Genomic DNA, 12,926 nt, shown 5'->3' with positions numbered 1-12,926 from the left:
TCAAGGAAATGGGCCTGTTTAGAGAGCAGCCCCCTATCTGTCTCTCGTCCTCTCAATATCTCTGTGGTGCCAGGAGTAGAGATGATGGGGCTTCCTTTCATGCTGTTACCATCCGCAGAAGATGGAGTAGTGCGGGGACACCGGCTGGGGTCAGCGGACCTCCCCCACCCTGTACTCGGCTTCACCTCGCTCTTAGGCTCTTTGAAATGGTGATGATGATGGGGTGACCCCCGCTGCCCTCCGATGCGACGCCCTCAATGAGGCTTGGATTTGGTAGATAATTCCACTGCCCCCGCTTTTCCCTCCCCAGAGCTCCACAGCAACCGCTGCCCCGTTCTTGGCCGCATTTGTCATGTCCAGACCTCGCAAGCTGCACCTCTATGGCGCTTTTGTTCCCCAACCTGCTGGCTAAGCAGGGGATTTCAGATGGACCATTAACATTTGAACCAGCTCGGCACATTTCCCTATTGCACTCGATCTGTGCCCGGGCAATGTCATATAGGTCACTATACATTGCAAAAGACCAATGATATCATGTTAAGAACTGTTAATCGTGGGGTTGTTAAGGCGACTATATAGTATGATGTGTTAGATGATAACAAAAATCATTCCGTAGTACAGGACAGAAAAATGTATTAATTCATTTTGGTGGACACAAACATCATATTCAGACAAATCATACATATATATGCCTTGAACATACTCAGCTGATCTTATACAAACAGCCATGTGTCATTGAGCTGTTCATCTGTTGTTCGGGTCAGAAGGGGTCAGCAGGTCAAATAGAGTGTTATGATGCATAGCCAGGGGGACAGGTGAGATGGCCTTGACCAGTCATGCCGCACCCTAATCATAGCAGAACATGTTCAAACTACCTATCACCATGTCATCAGAATAAGATTAAATCAAATTTGTTGACTATGACAAAATAGAGATGCATTAAAGGGATAGTTCACCCAAAAATGACAATTAATTTCAATTGTTTTTGTCCATATAATCAAAGCCAATGGGGGTCCAAAACATTATTAGTCACCTTTTTATGGAAGCCTATTTCTGCCACATAAGAAAAAAATGCATTGGTAAATAATAATTATGGCATAAAAGTCCTAATTATGAGATAAAAAGTTATTATTATGATGCAAAAAATCAATTATGACATTAAAACCTTTGGCTTTTCATGTCACGATTATGTGATAAGTTTTTGTCATAATTTTGACCTTTATCTAATAATTATGGCTTAGTATCTTATTTCATAACTTTTTATCTGATAATTTCATGTAAATTTTGTCAATATTAGCTATCTCTTAAACATATTCTGACTTTATGTCTCTTAGTTGTTTTAGTATCTCAAATTTTCATGACTTCAAATGATTTTGACAACTTATGTCACAAATATGAATTTTTGTCATAATTATGATTTACCAAAACATGATTTATGTTTCTTATATGGCGGAAATGGGTTTCCATACCTGACTCTCATTATATATATTCTGAGACATTTTCCAAAATATCGCCACAGAAGAAATAATGTCATACAGTTGACATGAGGATGAGTAAATTATGACAGAATTCTTATTTTGGGTGAACTCATTTTTTAAAGTCTGATGACTGTATGACTATAAATCTGTAATGACAATGTAAATGTCTCACATATTCACCCTCAAGTACACAAACCCACATTCAAACAATCGAACAACTCCCCATAAGGATGCTAAGAGGCTGGATCTATTCTCATCACTTAATCCTTGACCTTGAGCCAAGAGTAATGAGATGGGACTGCTCAAGCAATCAGGATCATCGTTGGCCCTGCGGACTGGTCAATAGCCTTCACCTGCTAACATTACACATCTGGCAGAGAGGTTCACAGTAGCTAATCTCCACCATATGTTTACCACAGCAGTAAGCATCAGCTGGCATATAGTAACAGCACAAACCGTTCAATGCATTTATATTGTATCATAATTTACAAAGCTCCATGACATTTGATTATTAATGACTATATAAGAAATAACCCTCTTTTTATGTCACTCACTTTCAGGAAATTGCTTCAGCGAGCCAGAACCAGAAATTGGTTCACAGAAGAGTTAATAGCGTGCATGTCCGGAGATTGCGATCAAGGTTATGTCACTCAGATTAAACATACTGCCTGTGTGATCGCATTTTATGGGAAAATGGTTCACTTTGTCATATGTATTTTTTATATAGCTGGAGTTCAAAAGCTGTCACCGTTGAGAATGTCAAATGGTATCTTTCTCTTGACCTTTGTCCACTGTTAATAGCATGTGGCACATCCATACTGTGCTACTATATAATGAGTCAGTACAGGCGCTCATTGTAACAGGACTGAATGATGGCCCCTCCCTATCAGACAGATTAAAGGCATTGTGAGTGAATGCAAACACCCATCTGTTCATCAGGGCCGGGCATTCTGGGACAAACTGGGTCATGTGACTGACAGAATAATGATAAGCATTTAAAACTGCATGCTATCAGTATGCTAACACCTCACAAACCCAATCTAATAGTATTGACATTGCGTAATATGTGCTCTTGAGAATGTGCATTCGTTCTTAACATATATCACGCAGCATTGATAATAAGTGGAGCTTAATAGAAAATAAAAAAGCTTTTTTATGCGTATTTAGAGGAAGTGAGGTGGGGGAGGTGGATTGAGGGTAATAAATAGCCTCACACTTTCAAGTTGCCAGCAGGTTTTCTCATGGATTTCCTCCTAAAGCCCCATAAAGTCTTTGAATTCCTAACAGCCACCATACAACCCCCTCCTCCCCCGATTTACTGCCCCTCTCGACTCCTGCAGTCTCAAAGTATTGAGAATCTCAGGTCATTTGCCTCCATATGTAGCTTATTATGTAGGCCTAGCTAGTCTGTTGTTGTTTTTGAGATACATGATTATGACTTATCCTTTTCTAAATTGCCACAAAATTGCATTCACACAATTAGATGCCCTATGTTGGTGTAAACTGTGCAATCTTGATAATGGAATATTTTGCATATATTTAAAGTTACTAAAATTAAAATTTGGAGTCAAATTTCATCTTATTTTATATGAAGTCACGGTCAACTTAGTGACGTTTCGCTTGAACAAAGTGCTCCACTGTCAATAGTGTAGCAATGTATGTATGAAGCACAGATAACACAGAAAATTTGCATGACCAGTTGAACCTAATGACCAGTTTGCATGACCAGTTGAAATGACCATAACCATTTTAACTGGCACAAATATAAAGCAGTATCATTTAAAGCCAGCCAGTTCCCTCCTCCCTGACCATTTCATAGAAAGATTTATATGGGTCTGGTTGGATTAAAAGGACTGTCCATTAATAAACGTGTATTTATTGAATGAGCGGCCTTTTGTGTGGAGGCTAATATTTTAGATGGTGAAAAATCAATACAGTACCTCTTACATGTCAAGGACAAAAATGTGAGGGCTGAAGCCGGAAAATAAGGGGAGGCTAATACGTCGTTTCACTGATGGATGGAGCCATCAGCGGATGGCAGCAACCTTGGTGCGTTGAGCTGACGGATGCTGTTGGGCTGCAGCCCGAGTGTTCATTGCCTTGTTATGAACACTACTCTCCAGACAGCGTCTATGGATTTTGTGGTGGGAAACTATATAGTGTTGCAATGTGTTGTTTACCTCACTCTGTATTGATAAAGCAGTCTTGGGGTCAGTGAGTGTCTGCTCTTTACAGGGACAGCATTTACTGGAAGAGGTGATCTTATATATATATATATATATATATAAAAGTTTCTTTCATACATCAGTCTCAAAATGTACACAACTATATATATATATATAGTCCTATTATTATTAACTACAAGTTCTTCTATTAAGTATTTATTGATAAGATTAAGGGATACATATCTCAATTCTTGCAATGGTTATACACAAGTTTGTATTAGGCTAGTTGTATTATGTAGTTGTCCATAACAAGTTAAACATTTTGTCTCAATGGATAATACAGTAGGCCTAATTAAGCTTGATCAAAATAATTTTTGATAAAACAAAGATTTATAAAATGATACTTATAAAAGTATGTTTCTTTTAAAACTTATTAAAGGGGTCATATGATGCTTTTTTACAGATCATTATTTGGTGTATCAGAATATGTTGACATGCTTTAATGTTAAAAAAACATTATTTTTCAAATACTGTACATTATTGTAGGTCCTCTATGCCCCGCCTCTCTCAAATGCTTCATTTTCTACAAAGTCCCTCCTTCCGACAAGCGCAGTCTGCTCTGATTGGCCAGCTGACCCAGTGCATTGTGATTGGCCGAACACCGCAAGCTCTCGTCGGAAATGTAACGCCCCTTACCATAATCGCGAGCTTCATCTTTCGAAATAAATGTAAAGACAGTAAATAATGTCATTAGTTTTACCATCAGTTCAAGCCCGAAAGGGGAACAGAGTCGCGTGACAGACACAGTGATGAAGCTGGTATGTGTTTGCAGTACACAAGCCACGGTTAAGAAGGTTGTGACCCTGTCTCTCTCTCTCGCTCTCTCGCACACACACACGCGCACACACACGATGTGCAAAACTCCGCATTTGAACAGTCAATAGCAAATACTTAAACTAATAACAAAACAGTAGCTGATTCAGAAGCGCTAGATTGTCATAGCAAAGTCAGAATTACCTCCTCTCCTAGGTTCACGAAACGGTCGTCCATAAAATGCGTTGCTGTTCTGTTGTAAGTAATCTTAAAGATTCCTAAATGCATCTACTTTCGGAAGGCCAAATAAAGTGCTTTTGCTTTCGCCTAGAAACACACAGCGTCTCCCTGACATGGCTGCTTCAACACTAACTGCTGTTCCTGAAACCACGCCTTCTTTCTTTGCATGCACATTTGGCATTATGCATTATGCAAATATTTCCACATAGTGAGGTAGATATGTGGGGGCGTGCTAGAATGAGCCGTTTTAGGGGGGCGTGGCAGAGTCTTAACTTTGATAAAGAATATCTCTTTGGTTTTGAGACTTTAGTCTTTGCAACTTCAGGGATCTTATCTATGCACAATCAGCTTGTAACACTCCAAAGAGAAAGGAAAACTTGAAATCGCATCATATGACCCCTTTAACCCAACTGTACTAAAGTCCAGATAACTTTTTTTTTTTTACATAGCCTTTTTTATTTTTTAGAAAGCAGCAGTCAAATAAATGTAAACGTGTATGTACAAACTTTATACTTTAGCCTGTTATGGCGGCAGATCCTCGTTGTTAGATGGCACATTGATAAGACTGAGATTAGGTTTATCAGCAGCCAATCAGAGAGTGGAACACTCCGAGTGGAGGTTGATGGGGGCGGAGTTTGTGCGCAGCTGCTGACACTCGTCAAGAATTGCGGTGTGGGATAGCCTGGAAAGTGCGTGAAGAACGGAGTTACCCTGTCGAAGAGCGCTTTTGTTTTTCAGGGAGAAATTTCCCACAAGTATGCGAGGGGTTCGACACAAGATGCAAAAGACATTACTTTGAGCTCGCGTCTTCGCAGGGTCTGGAAACACAGGAGCAAGTTCTTCCCGTGTCCGTTCGGCAGCTCTCCAACGGGATTATTCACGAGACCGAGCGCTCTCTCTCTCATCGACGCGGACGACTGCGTGTTTACAGTAAATATGCGTCAATATGTCGGTCTGTTAACGCATAGCATTTAGAAAACGTTTCGTTAGGGGCAAGGAGGCGTTTGGGAGCTTTTCAAGACGGTCGCTGCTAAGAGTTTTCGGACGTTTCCACTGGCTGCGCGCGGGACTCTGCTTATACTCATGTAAGTTAGCAGTTTCACATCGATCATTGGGTCACACATAGAGCCACAATTTCAACAGCACGCTGTGTTGCAACAACTGGCGCAGGATTTTAAAATCTGAAGAATGTAGTTCATTCCCCGTGGACAGCGCGAGCTTCATAAACACACCGAGAAGATCATCGTCTCTCTTCAAGTTCTTATTCACGCGATTGTGCGAAATCCCACTTTTTGCTCCAACTGTATTGTTTTGAATAGGGTTTGTTTATTTATTTTTCAGTTATACATAACATTTCGATTCTTTTTGCTTCGTCAAGAAGGAAGCATTTACTTTTGGAGAATATTTGGTTTGATTTCACGATGTACGAGAGTGTGGACGTTGTTGGACTGACCCCTAGTCCGAACCCGTTTTTAAGCATGGATTACTACCACCAGAACCGCGGCTGTTTGATCCCGGATAAAGGCCTCGTGTCGGGAGCGGCCCGCGGGTTCAGGACCCCGCACTGGAGCGGCTCGAATCACTGTAGGTGGCCTTTTGTTTTCTTTATCCTTAACGCGGTCTCTGATCTAACATTATACGGACAATTTCATTCTGAGTTCCTCCCCCGACTGCTGAATGTTTGGGGGGTCACTGGGGCTCTTACAGGGGAAACTACACTTCAGCTGATGAGTGTGTGTGGGTATTTTCCAGCATGTGTACATGTAGGCTGTGTCTTGAACCTAGTGAGCTGACTAACTGCTATTGCACTGTAAATATATGTAATTCATTTTAGTGCCTGTTATGATAGAATTAGGCTCTGTTGTTCATTTATTTCCAGCCAGTATGCTATGAATTCATTGATAGTTGATAATATGTGAGAACTGTATTTTTAGTATGGCTTTATTTGAATGCTTTATATATATATATATATCTCAGTCTTAACTCTTTTAGGCACCAAATTTCCACCAGCTTTCTATTGATTTTGCTCTGACCCCTTAAAGTCACAAGTGTCGCTGGTATTGTATCAATATATTGATATTGTCATGAATGAGTAACAGACTAATCAAACTAAATGTTTGTGGGTTCAAATTCCTTAGGCTTCAGAGGTCAATTTTGAAGCAGTTTCTCCTAGTGACCACTACACATTACATTGTGTCAGTTCATTCTTAGAAACCATTAACTTGTTTTAGTTTTTTGTTTTTGTTGGTTTGAGTGATTATGCGCACTTAGTGCAGTCGTTTTTGCATAACATTTAACTTTGTTAGTTGAAAGCATTTGAGATTTGGCGTCGTAAAGATCAGATTGGTTCGAAATTCCATATCCAACTAATGCACATGAGAATCAGGTATACATTTACATGTGCATTAATCAGTGTTCCCTGTACACTGTGAAACCTACAATGTTTTGAACCATTTTTTCCATGTGCTTTGTGGTTACTGCATGTTACCACCTCATTTTACACAATCTTAGTGGAAAAACCTTTTACCTTATGAAATTTATAGTTGCATCATTCATTTGATAAACTCTCATTCTTCAATGTTTTACCTTCAATAAAATGTAGAGTAGTGTGATAAACTGAGAAATGTGTGTGTTTAGCTGGTGAGCTAGATCAGAGAAGTTCCATCAGCAGCTGTGTGCAGCCAACTTTGAATAGAAGCTATGTTAATGCCATCAGTTCCTGTGTGCTAATTTTACTACTGTCTTAAAACATTGGACATGTTCTTAAAATGGTTTGAAAAAAGTAGGTGTTTTTCCCTGTAGCCATTGTGTCTGAAAGGGTTAAGGGCCTGATTGATCGAATTCTGTTTAAATGCTTTATTTAGTTCTTACTAGGGCTGAACGATTTTGGAAAATAATCTAATTGCGAATTTTTTTAATTAAATTTTTTTGCCAATTTTGCGATTTAATATGCGATTATTTTTTTAAAGCTCATTATGTTCTGTATTATTCAACGAAGACAACCTATAAATCATGATATAGTATGACCAACACAATATTAGATAGATTAAACATGAATGTTCTTTTCTGTAGGCCAGGCCTGTATATTCCAATGCTAACAAAAGTAGATTGCTGAAATATAAAAACAAATCTGTTGCTTTACCACACTACTTTAGGCAATTCAGAGTCACTGTAATAAACATATGTAAACATGTGGACCGCACTAAACACTTTCTATTAACTTTAGACCAGTGGTTCTCAAACTTTTTTGATCACGCCCCCTTTAAACCTTTAAAAAAAATCTGCCCCCATATCCCAACCCACTATAATCGGTGACGCTGTCTACACTGGATGCGGCGCGACACGACAAAACCCGACATAAAACTGATGCCGCTCTGATGGTCGCTTTGTCGCGTCCAGTATAGAGCTGTTGCGGTGTGACGCGACAACTGTAGTGTCCGGTATAGAGTAGACACGGTGAGTGAAGCGGAGAGCAAGATATGCCTCGTCATATTTTCTGCATTTAGCTTTTAAATTTCCAGCACCTGCCTGGGTCTGTGCGACTTCATCTATGGCTTTTCTCTTCCCTTTCACAAACCGATCCATCTCCCATTCTAAGTTACATTCTTTGGCTGTTTACCGTTTTATTTCTTTTCTTTTTCTGCTGATGGAGTACATTTGAAGTATGTTCAATATATACGTTTTCAAATATTTCCGCGTGTAACGTTAGCGTGCCAGGGTTGCCAGGATTTCACAACAAAACCCACCCAATTGCTACTCAAAACTAGGCCAATCGCGTTTCGAGGGGGGTTCCACTGGTAAAAATCACGTTCCCGGAGGTAAAATACACGTTTTTTTGGAGAGGTTCCTCAAATCGCAGACTTGGCAACACTGTAGCGTGCCAACTTGACGCTTCCTCTGAAGACTGCTTAGATGTGTTCGACTTGAAGCAACACGGCTTAGACCGATCTGTGTGTGTCATCAAAGTACTTTTCTCTCGCTGTACTTTGTCATACACCGATCGATCAAGTCGAACACACCTCTTTACTCTCGCGTGTCACGTGACCGAGTGTAATCGCAGCCTCTGCGATTGAAAAATCTAATTTTTTCATATCGCGATATTATCGCAAATGCCATTAATCGTTCAGCCCTAGTTCTTACTAAGCAAGATACTTGGAAATGAAATTGGTTTGAGTATTTTAAGTAACAAGTATTATTGAATATTAGCAATTATATGTAATATCTATTAAATCTCTTGAGCATAATGGAAAATTAGAAGAAATAGGAACTGCAATACCACATCTTGTACAAGGCCACAAGACAACGACGATGTCTTCTCACAGTGTATGATATGTGTTTGCAACATGAGTGTGACATTTCAGGGGGCCAGAATCTGTCTGGAAACATGGTCTCCAGTGATTGTTGGGGCATGTCAACATTGCTAATCTTGTGTAAGCCTATTTGAGGGATGATTTGTTCTGCAGCTCAGCATCCTTTTCTTATGGAGAACAGTCGTAGCAGCCGAAGTATTTATGGTTCTTGAAAAGGACACGTAGAGCAAGTAGACTCGGTGGTGCGGCTCGACCTCAGAGCTTTGAGGAGACGAGATCTAAATGTAGTCATGTACAAATGATAAGTGGTGGGCCTAAGATCATCTGTGAAGTTGTTTTTATTGTATAAGTGGCATGTTAGAGTGGAGTATAGTGTCCAATTGTCTCTTTACCTCCTGTAGACCTCAAGGTGGGTTGTGATTTGCTTTTAAATCCAATAAGATATTTCATATTAATCCATATTTCTGTAAGAGTGACTCTCAGAGGCGGCTTATATGGGTCAGGAGTAACCATGAGCTTGCTTTTTTAACCCATCATAGTTTCCACTTTGCAGAGTAAATCACAAAGAGCTCGAAAGACCCTAGAGGGCCATTGACTGAAGTGCAATGAATTGCTTTGCTCTTTCAGATAATCCTCAGAATAATTAAAGCCAGACAGCAGCTTTTAATGACCACATTCTGAGTTTTGCATAAGATCGTGAGACTTTGATTAATGGATGTTTTCAGAGTGTGTTCCTTTAAGTGACACTCAAAGTGAAGTGTGCTGTAGTGTTGTGTTTTTCTGGTACTTCTGTCTCCGTTACGTTGCTTTCTTCTGAAGCGTGCCATGTGATTGGTTCTTAGTGGCCTTCAAACATGAGCACCTTCACGGCCATCAGGAGCGGATTAGGCCCTGCACTTCCCTGACCTCCAAGCCCTGCTACCTCTGCGCAGTGAGAGGCTCCGTGTCTCAGGGAGGCATCCATCACGGTGTATTTGAAAAGCTCTCCATCATTCTGAAGGCTTCCTGGGACCCAGCAGACTGAAAGCTGGCAGTCGGATCTCTCTGCTGTTCCTCCCCCACTAAAAGACTGTTAACGTTCTATTCACAAGCCTCCTCTTGACATTCCAGTGTAGCTCTTTTGTTTTAACAGAGAGCTTGATCTATTGTGAACATGCATTGTTGAAGAGCATGCTTAGATTGTGCATCTCGTTGCTGTATCATCACAGTTACGTTTAGTTTTATTTATAGCATCACACTAGCAATGTTTCTATCCAAGTTGTGAATATTATGCTCTTTTACAAAGTCTTGATTTTGTTTTGGGGGTGTACTAAAACATGCTCTCATGCTTGGTGTTTCGAAAAACGCATTATTTTTCACACAATTTACATTATTAAAATACCTTTCTCCCCAGGCTGGCACAAACGGCTCGATTAGTTCTGGCTTTGAAGAAGTTCGGCTGTTGGCTGTCGTCTGTCCGCAGCGCCCAGCTACGTCGTGTTATACTTGTAAGAATTGTTCTAGACATGCCGAAAATTTGAAGCTACAGCACTGCAGCTCTTCTTCTCTCTCTGCCAAACTCTGCAGCAGCATTTCTTCTTCGTCGTCTCTTCTGATGCGCTCACTCAACCAAGCGTTCTAACCACAACCTCGCCCCTCCCCACCCCCCAACCATTCGAATTTCTGTAGGCGGGAATTCTTTGTAATGATATTCCAATGAGCCGCTTTGTGATATCACAAAGCCCGGAAACCAAACGCTGTAGTCCAAACGAGTCTTTTGTTGTAGTTCTTGAAAAGGGATTTTTTTAAAAACGAAATATCTCCCTTTGGAGTGGACTTTGAGATTTGTAACTTTCTAGATCTTTTTTTATGCCCAAACATACACACTACACACTGACTAAAATTAAAAGTGAAAAAGCATAGTAGGACCCCTTTAAATGAAAAATCTAAATATTGCAAAAAGAGTTCATAAAAAGCTAATAAAGCAGCATTTCCATCCCACACACTTCTGGGAAACTTGATGCAAAATAGAAATGGAAGTTGTAGCTACTGGGCAAACCAAAGTGGCTCTTTAAAAGTAATATGTTTACAAAATATTCTAGCAGTTGGTGAGAAATGCCTTATGTCAGGGATTGGCACAGCGTCCGAGAGCTTTGAGATGTAGTGGTAAATATTTTTGGCTCTGGCAATTTAAAACAACCAGAGCAGGTTTTGTTTTCTTCTCCGCATTAAGTCATGTGACTTTGATATCCTGAAGATCAGAGGCCTTTGATGGGCATCTATACATTTATTCTTTGACTTTATTCACCTCTAAATGCAGATTTTTTAAAAAATGTTATCAGCATGTAACTCATCTTTGAGTCCATTCAGTGTATTTTTAATGTATCCTAAAATTTGCATTACTGCCCTACAAAGGCAAAAGGCCATAACTCGCTAGAGTGTGGAGCTGAGAAAAATGACTTTAAAGATTTTGTTTGTCCAGCCAAAATTATTATAGGTAAAACACTGGAAATCTGGCAATTATATATTTGTTGTAATGAAAATTATCTACATAAAAAAAGAATTTGTTACCCCTATTTTGAAGTTACTGTACTGTAGATGCCATTTTGCAACCAGTTTATTTGCAATGTTCACTAATGTAAAAGGATGCAAGAGATAGCCTAATTACTTTTACATTGAATTGAGTGAAAATAGCCTAACCTAAAAGGACGACTTGGGGATTGATGTGAAAGGCAGCAAGTAGGAATAATGCTCAGAATGCTTGTGGATTAAACATCTCAGATGACATTCATTGCCATGGATTTTATCCTCTTACAAGAAAAGGTAGGATATGGATTTAATTGCGAACTGTTACTACTGATTTTATGTGTGATCATTATGCATGGGCCGATTACCAGTTTCAAGGTATACCGCGATTTGAAAATTTCAAAACCACTAATATTTTCCGTTATACCATTCCTGCGGTATGCGCAGTTTTTCATGTCTCCTCAAAGACTGAAAGTGTAGAAATCCCTCAGGTTGAATGCAGTGTAGAGAGTAACACGACCCCCCTCCTCCTGTTGGTGCGAGCGAGTGGTCAGTCACGTGTGTAGTAGGGGTGTTCCGATTGATCGCTTACTGATCACTATCGGCCGATAATCATGTTGGGATGATTGATCGGCGGACTCTAAAAACGCAGATCTCAAAAACCGATCTCAAGCTGATGACACTGCCGTGAGAGGTCTGGCATGACATGCAGCGGCACCATCTCAGTCTCTGTCTGGCGCGGGTGAAATCATTATAATGCTGAAGGTGAGGCACTCACCTTCATATTTCTTCATTAAATAACTTCTAAAGTAATTTGAAAACCTTGTGTGGGATGTAGTTTCACAAACAGCGTGAGTGAATCACCGCGCGTGCTCTCACTCTTTCTCTCTCAAAATACGCAAATGGCTTCAAATCACCACACATCACGTCTGTCTAGAAGCGAGCTGCACGCTGCACAGTTGACACAGGAATTGTCACTTGCACAGTCGAGGCAGTGTCACATCGTCACTAAAGTTTATAAGCCACTTGCTTGAGCAAATTAATATATAAATCTAGAAGTAAATGCAAAAGTAAAAAGATGAAAAGTTAAAAGTGAAAATGTGTTGCTTACATTTGTTTAAACATGTCTGTGAAAGATTGTATTACTGTACTGTTAAAAAAAAAAAAGAATTGCAATGCTGATAAAGCATTATCAGTTACAATGTTTGGATTTGAAATCAAAATAATGGATAAATGTAGTGTTTGTGGTAAACAGCCACAGATCAGTAGCGGACTCTTGTATGAAAGCACAGTCCGTGCTGCTTCCCCTCTCACAAGAGTCACCTAAGAGGGGAATTCCCCCATTTTCAAAAATGAAATTCAGGCCCTGAATAAATGTCTAAAAATCCTGATTGGAGTATCACTATAAATAGTTA

At 39.9% G+C, this 12,926-nt stretch overlaps 1 protein-coding gene across 3 annotated transcripts in view; it reads left to right on the top strand.

Annotated features, from left to right (window-relative positions):
• Window positions 1-12,926, top strand: part of LOC107554136 (retinoic acid receptor alpha-B) — a 147,815-nt gene that overhangs the window by 90,705 nt on the left and 44,184 nt on the right. Inside the window, exon 1 of one of the 3 annotated variants that reach the window (XM_016236551.1) lies at window positions 5,351-6,280. The exons of the other annotated variants lie outside the window; for them this stretch is intronic. Coding sequence (XP_016092037.1) covers window positions 6,118-6,280 — 163 coding nt within the window. The 5' untranslated portion in view covers window positions 5,351-6,117. Of the gene's footprint in view, window positions 1-5,350; window positions 6,281-12,926 lie in introns of those variants that run through there. 3 annotated transcript variants of the gene reach the window in all.

This window comes from Sinocyclocheilus grahami, unplaced genomic scaffold (genome assembly GCF_001515645.1).
Source record: "Sinocyclocheilus grahami isolate Dianchi unplaced genomic scaffold, SAMN03320097.WGS_v1.1 scaffold491.1, whole genome shotgun sequence".
NCBI classification, from domain to species: Eukaryota; Metazoa; Chordata; class Actinopteri; order Cypriniformes; family Cyprinidae; genus Sinocyclocheilus; species Sinocyclocheilus grahami.
Note: the sequence above shows the minus strand (reverse complement) of the source record. Positions and strands in the feature narration are given on the sequence as shown.